The 19,334-nt window shown below is 41.7% G+C and overlaps 1 protein-coding gene across 1 annotated transcript; it reads right to left on the reverse strand.

Annotated features, from left to right (window-relative positions):
• Positions 1 to 17,084: 17,084 nt before the first annotated feature.
• On the reverse strand, positions 17,085 to 19,084 carry C14H2orf74 (chromosome 14 C2orf74 homolog). Its single transcript, XM_065890820.1, is given in 5 exon segments — positions 17,085 to 17,258; positions 18,072 to 18,216; positions 18,642 to 18,755; positions 18,988 to 18,995; positions 18,998 to 19,084. Coding segments are annotated over 5 exon segments (528 nt in total).
• Positions 19,085 to 19,334: the final 250 nt, after the last annotated feature.

Consider the following 19,334-nt stretch of genomic DNA (forward strand, 5'->3'; position numbering starts at 1 on the left):
AGCGCGCCCACGACGCGAGGCGGAGGTGGTCTCGGCGGAGCGCGCAGTGTTTACACCGTATTCGTTTTCTGTTTAAAGTTCCTACGGAGTTGGTGCACTCTGGCTCTCTCCTGGACGCCAAGTCTCACGCCTTTCCACCACCTGTCCAAGTAGCAAGAGCTACCAAGTTCCCAGTTACTTCGGGAATGTTTACATTTTATTCATGTAAAAGTCCTTTCTAGATGACAAAAGAATGTGATTGCAAACGTATATTACTGCAGCTCGATTCAATTTTACAAAAGTTAAGTGGATATTAATGATTCCTTTAACGAATTTTCACCTTTCAGCAAAAACTTTGCGCCAACTATTTGGGAAATGTTGCTGACAGGTCTGTGGATATTTATTTAGCAGGCAGAACAGGTATGGAATTTTGGAAGTCTGGAAGTACCTCACTGTTCTGTTCCACTGTGATGGACTGTCCTCTGCCTGTGGTCTGTTCTCCTCAATGAAATAAACTGGTAGAGAATACTTTTCTCCATTTGCTTACCGGAGCTACTACATTCCAACGTCATTTTCCAAAAAGCTACAACAGTTTTGTAAGCAGACTGTTTACCAAGTGTTTTGACCCCCAAACAAAATGACATTTTGATTTCACCTTTTACACTTTACTTCACCAAACGCATGGACAACTAACATAAGGTATCAGATAGAAAAGAATTGGATGGGCAATACTAGTGGGTACTGTTTTCTTGTGAATTTTATCCAGTTCATAAAGAATATTACCAATGGAACAGCACATAGTGAGATATGTATCATTGGAACCTGGGGTAAGACTTACAAGAAAACACGGTATATGAAGTATTGAGAGTAGTCAAAATCAGAGGGACAGAACAGTGTTGCCAGGGGCTGCGGGGAGAGGGAAGTGGGGAGTTATTGTTTAGTGGGTATAGAATTTTAGTTTTACAAGATGAAACAAATTCTGAAGATGGAGGGTGGTGATGGTAGCACAGCATTATGAATGAACTTAACACCACTGAACTGTACAAATAATGGTTACAATGGTACATTTTTTATGTGTATTTTACCACAAAAAAAAAATTTTTGAAAAACAACCTCTAAATCCATGAGTAAAATGTTGCTGGGGAAGAGGATAATCATGAAATATGGAGGTGTATCAAACATACCCCTGCTCAGTTTACTTACTAACTACATTCAAAAGGGAAAAGTAATCTTTACAAGGGAGAATTCTGGCAACTAACCACCTTAACCAAATGGTCAAACTCAGCATCACCAACAATGGAGCAAACTGACATGTGTACACCATCACCTAAGTAGCATTCCTGCCAAAAATGCTTATTCTGAATCTAATCATGAGGAAACAATCAGAAAAGTCCAAATTGAGGGAAATTCTGCAAAATGGATCTGGCCTAAACGCTACAAAAATAAAGATTTCATGAATGTCAAAAGAAGACTAAAGAGAGGTGGCAATAGATGCAATGCTTGATCCTAAATGAGCTCCTGGATCCAAAACAAACAGTTTAAAATGACATAATTGGGGAAATTTTAATTGCATTTCAGACTGCATACTGGATAATTTGTGTCAATGTTAAATCTTCTGAGCACTTAAACTTTGGTTACAAACGAGAGCATTCTTGTTCTTTCGAGATTACATGCTGAAATATTTATAGGTAAATTGTCATGATGTCTGCAATTAACTCAGAGAAAAGCAGATAAAGCAAGGTGGCAAAAGTTGACACCTGGTGAATCCAGGTGAAGTGTATCTGAGGGTTCCTTGAACTATTCTTGCAACTCTTCTGTAAGTTTGAGATTATCTTCAAAAGAAAAATTGGGGGGGGGGAAATTGAGTCAAAACATCTTCAGGGTCAAAGCATGGGTTGTAGCCTTTTGTAACCATCCAGTACTAGGGTGGGTAAAAATTACACCACAACATTTATCGAGCATCTACTGTGTGTCCAAGTCTGCTGTATGCTGGAGTGATCACGAAAATAAGACATGGGGCTCAGGCAGCAGTGGAGGAGACGAGTGTAAATTCACCTTCATGGTAAATCCAGGGTGCCCTAATTCTCCCTAGGGGGGTGTGGTGCTTGTGTAGTTCTCTTCTCAGAGGAGGCTTATAGAGTGAGGACTCTTGTCTTCAAGAGAGCAAAGGGGAGCAGCAAGTGCCAGGCACAGAAGCATGGAGAAGCATGCTGCACCAAGGGGGCTCTAACAGTCATGTAAGGGGGGCTACAGAAGATGAGGCTGCAAGGGGGCAAATTGCCCCCTCATGAAAGGCCTCATTTGCCCTGCTGAGGATCATGGACTTTGTTCTGTAGGCAACAGGAAACCACTGAGGTGATCTAAATGGAGAAATGACGTGATCGGACTTGTGTTTTAGAAAAATCATTCTTAGGACAATTTGAACAATGGACAGGAGTGGGATAAAAACTGGAAAGGGGGATATTTGTCAGAGTGGAGAGGAGGTGACAGATCTGAGAGGCATTAAAAGTGGAACCCGTGATATGGGAGTGAAGTGGAGGAAGTGTTTTTCAGAGCCTGGGACTTGCACCTTGCTTAGTCACCATCATTTTGAGAGACTAGAATGAAAAGAGGCTGGCAGAGGGCTTAGGTGATAACCCTGGAGATCAGCATGCAGGGGATGGGCAGAAAAATGGAGCCTGAAAGGGGAAACCGAAAGAAGGAGGAAGAAAACAGAGAAGACATTTGATCATGGAAGCCAAGGGTCGGGATGGAGGGAGAGGTCAGCAGTGTTAGATGTGGAAGAGGGCAAGTAGGATAATAAATAAATTGTTCTTTGGATTTGACAGGAAGGCCATTGGGCCCTTTGCAGGGAGCAGTTTCAATGAACGACTGGGGCAGAAGCCGGGTCACAGTGGACAGAGGAAGTGAGAAAGTTGAGACCATGCTTTCAAAATGTTTGACAGGGGCTTCCCTGGTGGCGCAGTGGTTGAGAGTCCGCCTGCCGATGCAGGGGACACGGGTTCTTGCCCCAGTCCGGGAAGATCCCACATGCCACGGAGCGGCTGGGCCCGTGAGCAGGGCCGCTGAGCCTGCACGTCCGGAGCCTGTGCTCCGCGACGGGAGAGGCCACAACAGTGAGAGGCCCGCGTACCGCAAAAAAAAAAAAAAAAGTTTGACAGGATGGGTAAGAGAAATGGACAGTAGCTGGATACGGATATGGAGTGAAAGGAGATTTTGCCTTTTCCTTTTAAATTTTTCACATGCTGATGGGGACTAGCTGGTGAAAAGAGGGCCAGGTGGTAAAGCAAAGCCCCAGAAGCAATGGGAAGAGATGAGTCCAAAAGCAGGTGGGGCTCATCCTGGGATAGGAAGACCCAAGGAGAAAGGATAAGGATGGATGTTTCTATAGCAAGCTTGGTTTTGATCAGTTTGATTCGGGGAGAGGGAGAAGAGATGAATGAGGTGGCAAGTTGGGCAACTTCAGGTGGCATCTCACCTGCAGCAAAGTGAGGGTGATGACACTGACAGGCTTTGGGGGAAGAAATGCAAAATGCTGTAAGAATGTCTTTTTTCCCATAACCCATCTATACCAGGGTAAGACCAAATCATTGTCACCTTTTCTAAACACACCTGCACCACACTTTCTCTGTCTAGTGACAGAAGAAAAGATTGTATCCAGGATTGACTTTCGTTAGCAATGCACTAGAATCAGGACTTTGATTCAAGTTTCACACTACAACAGGTCTATAAGAGGCTAAGATTCTGCTTTTATTGAAATCACCACTCTATTTCTAAAATTCTGATGCCTATCTCTCAGTTTAGTTTAATTGCATTAATATTGATTCACCAGTATGCACGCCTGCCCCCCACCCCGCCAGAGCTCACAGTGCGCTGCGAGCCTGTGTTGCTCTCGGGCTCTGAGCTGTGCCCAGCACACAGTAGGCACCAGGAAATGTTTGTTTGGATAACTGAATGGAAAAGGGAAAGAATATTTCTCAAACCTGTCTTTCCAACCTATTAGTAGGCTGTAAAAACAGTTCAACAGGCATCCACCATCAGTGTTATCTCAATGAAAGAGAATAGAGTTTAAATACTAGAGTGATTACATGTGGTAAAGGTAAACATTGCTTCTTAAATCATCACATGTGTGGGGTATGTTATGATTATATTGAGTGATTTTGTTGTTGTTTTGGTTTGGGTTTTTTTTTTAGTGTTTGAAAGCCACTGTTGCAGCAAACACAAAGGTAAGTATGATAGCTTACAACTAACTGTTGATCTGTTTTTGCGCATTGTAGAATCCCCAGTGCCTAGCACACAGCAGATCTCAATAAATAGTGGTTGCATGAATGGGGGCAGGGGTAAGAAGGGGAGAAATTAAAAGGATTTATTTTATCATGGTTCCCATAGATGAGTTTATATGATAACACTAGGGACTATTTAGCACAGGAATTTCCCGTCTTTAGCTTTTCCATATGCTGTAGATTGAGCAAGTCTTTTATACTCTCTAACTTCAGTTTGCATGTCTATTATTAGCCTTTTTCACCTAGGGCTCCTCATATGAACTGCAGAACACAAAATGACTTGAGTGACTATTTTCTTGATTCTTCCCAGGATGGTATATAAGTAGTGTCATTCCTAATACATAGGGGGAAAAAATATTGGTTGAATGAATCATTTCATAGGAGTAAAAGAAGACGTTGGTTGAAGAGATATGAAAGGAGAGAACTGGGCTTTGAAGGTAGAAATGGGAGAGGTCGGTCCAGACCAAAGAAGAAAAGCATTAGCAAAGATGTGAAAGTCAGGAAAGTAACTAGGGGGAAGTAGGCTGGACACAAATGGAATGGGCGCTAAGGCTAAAATGAGGACATTTTGAGGAAGGTGTGAAAGCCAGAGTGAAGAGTCTTTTTACACCAATGTGAAGGAAATGTGTTCTGAGTTGTATCTCCCATAGCAGTATCAGACCACGCTGGCAGGCTCTGCAGCCCTGTGCTTGGATCCAGGTCTTGACTCTGCCACTTACCAGCTGAGTGACCTTGGGCAAATTCCCTAACCTCTTTGTACTTCATCACCTCTTTGTACTTTGTAAAATGGGGATAGTATTACTACCTATCTGTATTACCATTAGATTCAACTGCTAGTAACAAAGTAGCAGTAACAGAATAATACAAGATAGCCTTTTCCTTTCATGTAAAAATAGGCAGTCCATGGTGAATATGGAAGATATACAATCATCAGGGACCTGAGCTTACATTAGCAATCCTCACCACATGGCTTCCATATTAGGGTCCAGTTCCAGTCAACACAACCACATTCTAACCAGAAGGAAGAAGAAAAACCAAGAGTACATCCTCAACTTGTAAGACATATCCCAGCACTTCTGCTTAGATCCTATTGGCCAGAACACGTCACATGGCAACACCTAGCAAAGAAGGCTGGGAAGTATTATCCTTATTCTAGTCAGCCATGTGCCCAGCCAACATTTGGAAGTTCTGTTCCCAAAGAAGGGAAGAAGAGATATTGGGGGGAAAACCAGCAGTGTTTGCCACCCAACCTCATAGGTAAAGGGATTAATACAACTAAAGCTCTTAGAACAGTTCCAGGCATGAAGGAAGCAGTTAAAAATGTTTTTGTCTTATCCTCACCCTCCCTGGCTGGTCTCCTTTACTCCCAAACACAAGCTACCACCAAACTCCAAACACTCCTCAATTGACACTTCTAGATTTACCAGCCAAGCCAGGCGACTCCTAGAGGCAATATTCCTGTCAAGGGAGTCCTGCATCTTGCAGTAATGGTATCCTTGCCATTTCAGACATTAGTTAGGAGCACCCTGAGGGTAGCCTTGGCACAAATGCAGCAGTGACTCAGAGAACAGCAGCAGGGCTGACCCTCAATTATATATCCTGCCCAGGAGATCTGAGAGGTACATTTTCCTCTGTCACTTTACACCCCACTTTTACATAGCTTCTCTAATAGGATACAAACCAGGCTTCTGTAGCAAGACTCTCCCCACCCCCATCCCCCATCCCCCATCCCCCAAAGTGGCTTAAACCAGTTGGAAGTTTATTTCTTTCTCACTAGTGGTTTAGGACCAGTGGAAGCTGGGTGTGTGGGGCTTTCAGATTGTATGTTGTTGCTCTGCCATTTCTGAGATGCTACCCTCATCTGCTTTGTCAAAGATGGCTCACAACCACTTCCCTATTCTTACTTGCAGGAAGAGGGAAAGATAAAAGGCAGGTGTGCTTCTCTTCTTTCAAGGGCATGACTCAGAAATTGAGACATCACTGCTATGCTCACCTCAGTGGCCATAACTTAGTCACACACTCCCAGATAAAATATAGAGGATGGAGTTGTTAATAAAGGAAGACGAGTAGAATGGACATTTGGAGAATAACTTACAAGTCCTGGCTCACTGCCACGTCCCTGAGCCTGCTTCTCCTCTTTTTCCCCTCATGGCTTCTCTCTGTAGGCCTGTGGGCAACATCACCTATCATCCAAGGGCTGGATGGTCTATTCATCTGTGCTCCACCCTGCCCTTGTCTCCAGAGCTCCACCCCACATAGCTCAAGGGGGCACCGTCCATGGTGCTGTCTACACTTCACAACAAGTTGTACAATAAGGCAACCTTGCTTATCCCTCACAGTTGACAGCCTATCAAGTCTACCTTCAGTGTTTTTCTTGAACCATTTTTTTCTTTATTCCATCCCACCCTATTTTGCTCTGGGTCTTCACTTTTTACTGCATGGCTCTTTACAATGTCTTTGCTAATGGTCTCCCTGCCCCCACTAGTTCCTTTCCTCTCCAATCTATGTTCCACGGCCTCCATAGCAATCTTTCTAACAAAAGCATTATATAATAGCTCTGCTTTACATTCTTCAGTGACTCCCTGCCTGCATCCTGTATAGCAGCCACATTCTGGGGCTCTCCAACACATCTGTACCTCTGCACTTTCAAGACCCTCTGCCTTTCCTCTCTCGCCTCCTTCACCAAGACTCTGCTCTAATATTTTCCTCTGCAAAACTTTCTTTGATGTCTCCTTCACCTCTCAGAGAGTCACACTTCCCTCTACCAGTACATTATATCATAGCATTATAATCACATCACACATTTTAATAGCTCTGAAATCAGAGGGCATCTTCAATTGGCAGTGCCCTTGACCTCTATTGAAGTCAAGTTCTCCCAGAGAGGACTGCCCAGTCAACCAAGGCAGTACCGACCAGAGACTCTGGTAGACAGCCTCTAGGATGACCATCAACAACCTCTGCTTCTTGGCCTTCATGTCCTTGTGTATCTCCTTCCCTTGAGTGTGGGCTGGACCTAGCGATTTGTTTCCAATGAATAGAGTACAGCTGAAGTCATGGCATGCCCTTTCCAGGATAAGGTTGCCAAAACCCTGCTCATCTTCTTGTTCATTCTGGCTGCCTGTCTCTGAGAACTTGCTAGAGAAAGCCAACAAGTTTATACATTAGTAAAGTTTTTCAAGTGTATCATAGAGTAAATTCCAGGCAGTGGGATTGCTAGCTCAAAAGGTGCTTAATATTGACAGAAACTGCCCAGTTATCTTCCAGAGAGACTTACCAACTTATACACCTATTTATGCTTTTCTCCATCCCTTTATCAGTGTTATCCATCTTTCTAATATTTGACAGCTTGATAGATTAAAAAATTCACACCTTATTGTTTTGATTTGAATTTAATTATGAAATCAGGATGAGCATTTAAAATTTCTGGCCATTTATTTTTCTGCCTATACATATTATCTTTGCCTATTTAATTTTATTTATTTTTGGCCATGCAATGCAGCTTGCAGGATCTTAATTCCCTGACCAGGGATTGAAACTGGGCCCTGGCAGTGAAAGCACCGAGTCCTAACCACTGGAATGCCAGGGAACTCCCCTCTTTGCCCATTTTAAAATTAAGTAATTTATACTTTTCTTATTCCTTTGGGTAAAATAATTCTTATGCCCCTGAGTGCTCTTAATATTTTCTTTATAAATATGGACATCATCCTTTTGTAATAAGTGTTCTTAAAAATAGGCTTTCCCAGAGAACTAGAACAAAAAATTTAAAAATGTGTATGGAAACACAAAAGACCCCAAATGGCCAAAGCAATTCTGAGAAAGAAAAACAGAGCTGGAGGAATCAAGCTTCCTGACTTCAGACTATACTACAAAGCTACAGTAAAAAAAACAGTATGGTACTGGCACAAAAACAAAAATATAGATCAATGCAACAGGATAGAAAGCCCAGAAATAAACCCATGCATCTATGGTCAATTAATCTATAGCAAAGGAGACAAGAATATACAATGGAGAAAATGCAGTCTCTTCAATAAGTGGTGCTGGGAAAATTGGACAGCTAGATGTAAAAGAATGAAAGTAGAACACTAACAACATACACAAAAATAAACTCAAAATGGATTAAAAACCTACACGTAAGATCGGATACTATAAAACTATTAGCAGAAAACAAAGGCAAGACACTCTTTCCCATAAATCACAACAATATCTGTTCAGATCCACCTCCTAGAGTAATGAAAATAAAAACAAAACTAAACAAATGGGACCTAATTAAACTTAAAAGCTTTTGAATAGCAAAGGAAACCATAAGCAAAACAAAAAGACAACCCACAGAATGGGAGAAAATATTAGCAAACGAAGCAACAAACAGGAATTAATCTCCACAATATACCAACAGCCCATACAGCTCAATATCAAAAAAAAAAATCCAATCAAAAAATGGGCAGAAAAAAAAAATGGGCAGAAGATCCAAATAGACATTTCTCCAAAGACATACAGATGGCCAAAAAGCACATGAAAAGATGCTCAACATCACTAATTATTAGAGAAATGCAAATCAAAACTACAGTAAGGTATCACCTCACATTGGTCAGAATGGCCATCATAAAAAGTCTACAAACAATAAATGCTGGAGAGGGTGTGGAGAAAAGGGAACCCTCCTACACTGTTGGTGGGAATGAAAATTGGTACAACCACTATGCAGGACTGTATGGAGGTTCCTTAAAAAACTAAAAATAGAACTACCATATGATCCAGCAATCCCACTCCTGAACACATATCTGGAAAAAAACATAATTCGAGAAAATACATGCACCCCTATGTTCATTGCAGCACTATTCACAATAGCCAAGACATGGAAGCCACCTAAATGTCCATCAACAGATGAATGGATAAAGAAGATGTGGTACATATATACAATGCAGTATTACTCAGGCTTAAAAAAGAGTGAAATAATGCCATTTGCAGCAACATGGATGAACCTAGAGATTATCATGCTAAGTGAAGTCACACAAACATAAATATCATATGACATCACATATATGGAATCATAAAAGATGATACAGGGACTTCCCTGGTGGTCCAGTGGTTAAGACTCCGCACTCCCAACGCAGGGGGCCCGGGTTCGATCCCTGATTGGGGAACTAGATCCCACATGCTGCAACTAAAATATCCTGCATGCCACAACAAAATATCCTGCATGCCGCAACAAAAGATCCTGCATGCCACAACTAAAGATCCCGCACATGGCAACAAAGATCCCGCGTGCCGCAACTAAGACCTGGCACCGCCAAATAAATAAATATTAAAAAAAATAAAAAGATGACACAAATGAATTTACTTACAAAACAGAAACAGACTCAAGACTTTGAAAACGAACTTATGGTTACCAAAGGGGAAAGGTGGAGGGAAGGGATAAATTAGGAGTTTGGGATTAACATATACACACTACTATATATAAAATAGATAATCAACAGGGGCCTACTGTATGGCACAGGAAACTCTACTCGATATTCTGTAAAACCTACATGGGAAAAAATCTGAAAAAGAATGGATATATGTATATGTATAGCTGAATCACTTTGTTCTATACCTGAAACTAACACAACATTGTAAATCAACTATACCCCAATATAAAATAAAAAATTTTTTAATTTTATTAAAAAATAGGCTTTTCCAGCATAATAATCACCAAAATCAATGGTGCTGGAGCCAAGGATATGTGGCCCTGTGTTTGGTGGAATAGTGACATACAGTGGGATTGATAAAATGCATAAATGAATGGAGCATAATGGGAACCAGGTTTCTCACTACTGGAGAAGGAAATTATGGAGCAGGTGTAGCTAGAGTAGACCTTGCTGGATTGGAATTGGAAGTATTGGTATAAGCTCATGATCTTTCGTAAGGATAGATAGCTATAGATATTGATATTTTGGTGTTTTTAAAGTAGATCCAGGGCTTCCCTGGTGGCTCAGTGGTTAAGAATCCGCCTGCCAATGGAGGGGGCACAGGTTCAAGCCCTGGCCCAGCAAGAGCTCACATGCTGGGTAGCAACTAAGCCCATGCACCACAACGACTGAGCCCGCACTCTAGAGCCCGCGAGCCACAACTACTGAAGACTGCGCACCTAGAGCCCGTGCTCTGAAACAAGAGAAGTCACCGCAGTGAGAAGCCCGCTCACCTCAACAAAGAGTAGCCCCCGCTCGCTGCAACTAGAGAAAGCCCTTGCACAGCAACAAAGACCCAACACAGTCAAAAATAAATTAAATAAATAAATAAAGTAGGTCCACATTTTGGTGGGTTTTTCTTTTATTCTCTTCCATTCAAAGGTAGAGTATAATCTCCTTGCCCTTGAATGTGGGCTGAACTTAATGCCTAGGTGACCTCCAATACTAGGTCATGAAAAGGATACGGCATTCACCTTCTCTCTCTCTCTCTCTCTCTCTCTCTGCTTGACTTTGGAACACAGTCACCAACTTGTGAGGAAGCCAGGGTCCCATGGACAGGCCATACATAGGTGTTCCAGTGACAGCTCCTGAGCTGACAGCCAGCAGCAGCTGCCACATATGTGAATGAACAACCTTTGGAGGACTGCAGCCCCAGGGACCCAAACATCATGGCGCAGAGAAAGTCATTCCCCACTGTACCCACTTTGAGTTCCTGGCCTCATAAACCATGAGAGACAATACAGAATTATTAATTACTTAAGTCACTGAGGGTAATTTGTTACATAGCAATAGATAATTAATACATATTATATGTCTGCATATATGTGTATTATGTGTTTGTACATACATATATTTCCTACCTCTGTTCACTGAGAGAGTCTAGAAACAATGATAACTCAGGGGTAATGAGCATACCTAGTGTGCAGATCTTGTTTTCGGAATACCAGTCTCCCTTAAAGAAATAGCGGATTCAGGGTCTGGGGCAAAGTACAAGATGAGCTTGGAACATCTTGTATAGCAAGGTGCTTAAGTATGTCTAAAGGACCAAGAGCCAACTTGAAGGGGTCCCCACTGGCCATATCTGGGAACATATGAGCATCCAAATAAATAATGATTGTAAAGGATTACAACCCACTGAATAAAACAGGAATCTAAAAGTTCATACTGATATATTGAAAGAATGAATGAATGAATTAGGAGAGAAGGGAGAGCCTTCCTTTCAGTAGACTTCCAACTAATATTGTTCATTAATAAGTAAAAACTACTTATTAACTTGACGGGGAGAAATCTGACGAACACCATCTCAACCTAGTGGTAAAAGTGAAATTACATCAATACATATGACAGCACATGCCTCCTGATATGATGCACTGAGATCACAGGATCACCTATGGAATATTCCTGCCAAAGATATATGACCTGAACCTAATCATAAAGAAACATCAGGCAGACTTCCCTGGTGGCACAGTGGTTAGGAATCCGCCTGCCAATGCAGAGGACATGGGTTCAAGCCCTGGTCTGGAAAGATCCCACATGCCGCAGAACAACTAAGCCTGTGCTGAGCCTGCGTTCTAGAGCCCGCGAGCCACAACTACTGAGCCCACGTGCCACAACTACTGATGCCCACGCCTAGAGCCCGAGCTCTGCAACAAGAGAAGCCACTGCAATGAGAAGCCCGCGCACTGCAACGAAGAGCAGCCCCCACTCGCCGCAACTAGAAAAAGCCTGTGCGCAGCAACGAAGACCCTACACAGCCAAAAATAAATACATACATACATACATACATTAAAAAAAAAAAAAAAAAATCCGCCTGCCAATGCAGGGGACACGGGTTCGATCTCTGGTCCGGGAAGATCCCAAATGCCGTGGAGCAACTAAGCCCCTGCGCCACGACTACTGACCCTGCACTCTAGAGCCCGCGCTGTGCAGCGAGAGAAGCCACCGCAATGAGAAGCCTGCGCACCACACGAAGAGTAACCCCCGCTCACCGCAACTAGAGAAAGCCCACGCACGCAGCAATGAAGACCCAATGCAGCCAAAAACAAATTTATTTTAAAAAATAAAGTCTTTATAAAAAAGAAAGAAAGAAACATCGGGCAAACCCAACAATGAGGTAAATGCTACAAAGTAACTGATCTGTAATCTTCAAAAGTGTCAAAGTCAGGGGCTTCTCTGGTGGCGCAGTGGTTGAGAGTCCGCCTGCCGATGCAGGGGACGCGGGTTCGTGCCCCAGTCTGGGAAGATCCCACAAGCTGCGGAGCGGCTGGGCCCGTGAGCCATGGCCGCTGAGCCTGCGCGTCCGGAGCCTGTGCTCCGCAACGGGAGAGGCCACAACAGTGAGAGGCCCGCGTACCGCAAAAAAAAAAAAAAAAAAATGTCAAGGTCAGAAAAGTCAAGGAAAGTCTGAGGAACTGGTCCAAATTGAAGAGACTAAAGAGACATGACAGCTAAACAGAAAGCATTATCCTGAACTGGATCCTTGACCTATAAAGAATATAACTGGGACAACCAGCAAATTTTGAATGAGGCCTGTCAATTAGATGGCAATAGTGTATCAACGTTAATTGATGGATGGCCTTGGTTATGTGCATGTCCCAGTTTGTAGGAAATATATGCTGAAGTGCTAAGGCTGACTGATATAGTATATTTGCATCTTACTCTCAAATGCTTTAAGCATGAATTTTATGGAGAGAGAGAATGATAAAACAAATGTGTTAAACTGTTAACTGGGGAATCTGAGTGAAAGCATACAGTTCTTTGTACTACTCTTGCAACTTTTCTGTAAATTTGAAATGATTTAAATATAAAACTTTTTTTTTTAAATAGGCTTTCCCAGTTTGCTGTTTGTCTTTTGACTTTATTTTTTCCTAAACAGAAGTTTTTGTAAAAATACCCTAATTTACCAAGCTTTTTCCCTTTTGGCTTTTGGGTGATACGTCTTGCTTGGGTAATCATTTGAAGAAGGTCCCTGAGTCCACAGCTAATTAAAGAGGAAAGGTGATGAGTTTGATCCCACTTTTACAAGAGAAACACCAATGGGCATTGAGAAGGAAAGCTCAGCTTTTAACTGGAGCCATAGCTTAGCAGATGGAAACGGGGAGTCCTACCGCTTTGCTGCCCCCTGGGTATCTTCAGTTGAATTTCTGGTGGACACCTCAAATTTGGCAGAGCTATTCCTTCAACTAGTCACCTCTCTGGACATTCCTATCTCTGACAGTCAGATATCCAAACTCAGGAGTCACTTTTGTGTCCTCTCGTTTTTCCCATATCTAGCCAGAAATTGACATTCTTTACTCCTGGTGTTCTGCCACCTCCCTATTCCAGACCCTCATCCTTCAACCCTGAATTGTCACTAGAGTAACATGCATTCACCTCCAAGTTGCTACTCATCAATAACCTAATCCTGTAGAAGAGTTCTCGGGGACACCCCCTACCTTAACTGCCTTAAATTGTTTCTTATACAGTGTTACTTTAAACCATGTAGAAACATAAAACTGGACATCAACTCATTCTTAGAGCTCTCATTCAATTCTAAACTCAAAACAAATTTACAAATAAAATACAAACAAAAGTATAAAACTAATAAAATTCAAATTAACATTTAGTTAATTTGATTCACCCCGTAGTTGTGGCACCATGGATTGGCTCTTCTGGAATTCCATGTGCCTGTACTATCATGGGCACTGATAGCCAATTTTCCCACTATTTTCTTCTACTGGAAGTTTTACAAAACCTCAGCTAGTACAGTCAGTCAGGAAATTGGCCTTCACTTTGACATAGATGCATCATTTATGGATTCATTCCTTCTCTACTCTTTTCTTGTTAATGACAAAGTAACTTGGTTTTATAAATATGGACTTATATACAGGCAATGAAACCATGACATCATATGGGAATACTCAGCTATAAATGGTCATCTAGCTATGTCTGAAATTTCTTAGAATTTTAAATATTCAGAGCAACATTATTCACAATAGACAAAAGGTGAAGCAATACAAGTGTCCATCAAAAGATAAATGAATAAACAAATGAATAAACAAAATGTGGGATATGCATACACATGGAATATTATTCAGGCAATAAAAGGAAGGAAACTGACACATGGATAAAACTTGAGGACATTATGCTGGGTGAAAGAAGCTGGTCACAAAAGGACAAATACTGTGATTCCACTTGTATGAGGTGCTTAGTCAAATTCGTAGAGATAGAAAGTACATTGGTGGTTACCAGGGGCTGGGGTGGTGGGGAATGAGGAGTTCATGTTTAATGGGTACAGAGTTAGAGTTTTGCAAAATGAAGAGCTCTGTGGATGGATGTGATAGCTATACAATGGGAGTGTACTTAATATTACTTAACTGTGCATTTAAGATGGTTAAGATGGTAAATTTTCTGTGTATTATGGACAAAGGATTAATCTCCAAAATATATAAACAGCTCATGCAGCTCAATATTGAAAAAACAAACAACCCAATTAAAAAATGGGCAGAAGACCTAAATAGACATTTCTCCAAAGAAGACATACAGATGGCCAAAAAGCACATGAAAAGCTGCTCAACATCACTAATTATTAGAGAAATGCAAATCAAAACTCCAATGAGGGGCTTCCCTGGTGGCGCAGTGGTTGAGAGTCGGCCTGCCAATGCAGGGGACGCGGGTTCGAGCCCTGGTCTGGGAGGATCCCACATGCCGTGGAGCGACTAGGCCCGTGAGCCACAATTACTGAGCCTGTGCATCTGGAGCCTGTGCTCTGCAACAAGAGAGGCCCGCGCACCACGATGAAGAGTGGCCCCCACTAGCCGCAACTAGAGAAAGCCCTCGCACAGAAACGAAGACCCAACACACCCAAAATTAAATAAATAAATAAATTTATAAAAAAACTCCAATGAGGTATCACCTCACACCAGTTAGAATGGGCATCATCAGAAAATCCACAAACAACACATGCTGGAGAGGGTGTGGAGGAAAGGGAACCCTCTTGCACTGTTGGTGGGAATGTAAATTGATACAGCCACTATGGAGAACAGTATGCAGGTTCCTTAAAAAACTAAAAATAGAATTACCATATGACCCAGCAATCCCACTACTGGGCATATACCCAGAGAAAACCATAACTCAAAAAGATACATGCACCCCAATGTTCATTGCAGCACTATTGACAATAGCCAGGTCATGGAAGCAACCTAAATGCCCATCGACAGATGAATGGATATAGAAGATGTGGCACATATATACAATGGAATATTACTCAGCCATAAAACGGAACAAAATTGGGTCATTTGTAGAGACAGGGATGGATCTAGAAACTGTCATACAGAGTGAAGTCAGAAAGAGAAAAACAAATATCGTATATTAACGCATATATGTGGAACCTAGAAAAATGGTACAGATGAACCAGTTTGCAGGGCAGAAATGGAGACACAGATGTAGAGAACAAACGTATGGACACAAAGTGGGGAAAGCGGGGTGTGGGGTGGGGGTGGGGATGGGATGAATTGGGAGGTTGGGATTGACATGTATACACTAATATGTATAAAATAGATAACTAATAAGAACCTGCTGTATAAAAAATAAATAAAATTCAAAAAAAATTTCTGTGTAGTTTACAATTAAAAATTTTTTAAAAATTTAATGTTACTATCAGGTGAAAGATCAATATTTTTAAGTGCCTGTAGACAACTCACAGGCTCTGAATGAATACTTCTGTAGACCCCCTCCCTCCCCCAGTGCACACTGCTTTACTCCATTCTCCACCCTATACCTCTAGTCTGGGATCCTCAGGGTTACCTTACTCTGACCCCTCACTACACTTTGCTGTTACCTTTCAACTCTCCTCAATGCCAGCCTGGCTCCAGCTAACTGGTGCCCACCAAACTCAATACGCTTTCTCACCTCTTTGCCTTGGCTTGTGCCTGTCGCCATTGGAAATACACTCTTCCCTCTGCTTGTACTGGACAATCTTTCCATTCCATTAAGTCCCTTCTCCTCCCCACAGTGGAATGGTCCCAGACCACAGGGACTTCTCCCCATCAAAGGGTGTCAATACTCCCCATTTAGCATTAATCACACATTCTAAATTATTTTATCACTTATTCTCCCAATCACTCAATAAATATTTATTAAGCGTATGCCGTATACATGACAATGCGCTAGGCCCCTGAATCAAATGCTATGTTTTCTGCTTTTTACCTCTCTCATAGCCCCTTACGTATCTTACAGATGTTTACTGCAATGGTTTGGATGATGTTGTACTGGTCTGTACTGTCATATTCCACATATGAAAAGGAAATTTTAAACTACTGAAATCAAGAATAGTATAATCTCAGGATTTGCCTAAGTAACAGGATATTCTGTCGGTTGATGGTAGTTGTTTTGGTATCGATCTTAAAAAGCAGTTGTCAGGACAAGAAAGGTTTCAGGACTGAATTCAAAGGGAATTATATAGTAGGAGAAGCTACATGAAAGTTTCCATGATGATAGCAGTAATGTTATTTGGTCATAAATGTCTGTGATCAAAGCATCAAGAACCTGTGCTGTTTCCAAAGTCCCCCTTGAATATTATTTACCTAAAAGACATCTGCACAAACACAAATAACTTTATTCACATGTTAGAACAGTGTTTGAGTAGACAAAGTTTTAAGGACACAATACAATCAATTTCTTGAGCTCAGATTTGAGTTTTTAAAAAAAATCTGTATTCAAGCTCTGGGTATTCTACTTATAGAATTTTGCACATACTCCACCTCTTTTGCAAAAAGGTGAAATACTATCTGTATTTACTTAATTCCCCATTATTTTGCTCTTTCCACATGATTTTGTACCCCCAGCCATTTCATTGTTAGTCTAAGGCTGCATCTCTTTCACTCTCAGCCTTTTTTGAGCTTCATTTTCTCTCTTTATGTAATCGAGTATAGCTTCGAGCTATAGGATTGTCCTTTCCAAGGTCCACAACAATTACCTCCCTAGAAAATGTCACTCCTTTTAAAGGTCTTTTATGGTTATCAACAACTGAAGGACTTCCAGTGACAGGTATGGGTGGTTTTTGCAAATAGTCATTCTGTAAGAGAATGGAATAGTATAAATGATCAATTTATGAATGCAAGAGCCCTGCTTTTAAAAATATAGGTTATATGTACCTTGTTAGTGAGAAACAGAAAAAGGATTTCTAAATGATATAGGAAAGCAGTAGTAATCCATCATGATCTAATTTTCATATTTCTATGGTTATAAAAGCACACATTGCTATATTCAAATAGCCGTTGGTGACATGTGTTATTCTCTCTACAAAGCAGTCAAACCCAAGAGCCACCTGGACCATCATTCGGTCTCCAACTGGCCATGAGTCTTATGTTGGGAGGGCACGTGAGTTGTTCTTATTAGGGAGCCCCAAACATGGAGCTCAAGAATGCCCTGGCAATGTTTACAGGCTGTTGTAGAAGGAGCCTGGAAGTAGAACAGGTGTTTGGGGTCTGGTCCTGAGCTCAGCCATGGCGGAGAAGTGACTTTGAACAATGCATCTTATTTTCTCATTTGTAACATGAGAGCGTTGGATCCCCAAATGATCTCCAAGGCCTCTTCCAGCTCTAACATCTTAGGATTCTGAGTAAAGCAAAATGAAGGGGAGTTATTAAGAAAACCACAAATGTAAGAATGACGATGGAACAAGTGTCCAGGCATGGCGTGTGTAACTGACTTAACAAAATGAAGCAATAAGCTAAGAAGAATGTTTTAGATGACTGTGAACATTGCACTCCTTCCAGATACAAACCTAAGTTACAGACAAGACCATCCTTCATTATACCTAGCCAAGGAATTTACCTCTTCTTCAATCAAACTCTAAATGCCCCTTAAGAGTAGAAAAGCCCATCACCTCTTGACCATTTTCTCCAGCATTCTCAGCCCTTTGCTTCTCTTTTATTTTGTCCTCCTCTTCATCTTTCACATCCTCTCCATTTCCTAAGGGTGTGTCCACCACTGCTTTACTCTGTCTCTGGACAAGAATGCCAGGCCTCGTGGGTACAAGAGTCGTAGAAAATCAATCAGCAAGGTTCTTGTTTTTTTTTGGTTTTTTTAAATTTATTTATTTTTATTTTTGGCTGTGTTGGGTCTTCGTTTCTGTGCGAGGGCTTTCTCTAGTTGTGGCAAGTGGGGGCCACTCTTCATCGCGGTGCATGGGCCTCTCCCTGTTGTGGCCTCTCCCGCTGCGGAGCACAGGCTCCAGATGCGCAGGCTCAGTAGTTGTGGCTCATGGGCCTAGTTGCTCCGCGGCATGTGGGATCTTCCCAGACCAGGGCTCGAACCCGTGTCCCCTGCATTAGCGGGCAGATTCTCAACCACTGAGCCATCAGGGAAGCCCGAAGGTTTTTAAAATTCATACATCTTAGCCACCATTATCACACACAAAAATGGCGTTCTACCACAGTCTAAGATGCAGACCTACTCTTCTTTGTCTCCTGAATTGTTCATCTCTGTATTAGCAGCTGTACAATCTTCACCTCCATTAGCATCTATACAAGGACCTTTTTCTGTCTCTTCATCTGTCCTGCTTTGGGAACTGAAATCAAAAATGAAAAAATTTGGAAAAGAAAGAATGGTCTTGATGTTAAGGCTTGGAAAGGAACTTCACTTTTAAACAGGAAATTAGCATTTCTAAAACCCTGAAATAGGAAAAACAGACAGCTACAGCCTTATTATTTGCTGCATTTTAAATTGTTTTATATTATTTCTAGATACATTTACTAGAGTGACTTTAAATCTGATCCCAATTTATCAGCATGGATTTATACCATTTATATTAAAAAAAACCACCAATAAAAAGAAGATGCAACTGAGGCAAATTAGAAGGATGACGAAGAAAGTGAATGCTGTGGTTTCAAAGCTCATAGGGTTAGCTAGAAGACTCATCCACTCTCACAGTCACAGATCATCCAGATATGCTTTTCCAGCTCAGTTTGAATGTAGTTCTCTTGTTCTTTAAATTTTCTGGAAACAGAAGAATAAAAGGGTGCTTTCATTGTTGTTCTTTGGATCCGCTTCATCAGATATGCTCTGCTTGCTTTGGTGGTGTGGACTCACACGGGTTAATTTCTCTCCGCAAACGTGGTAGGGGCTGAGGTGGCTAGAGGGGAGACTG

Source organism: Phocoena phocoena, chromosome 14, assembly GCF_963924675.1.
Source record: "Phocoena phocoena chromosome 14, mPhoPho1.1, whole genome shotgun sequence".
In the NCBI taxonomy this organism is placed as follows: Eukaryota; Metazoa; Chordata; class Mammalia; order Artiodactyla; family Phocoenidae; genus Phocoena; species Phocoena phocoena.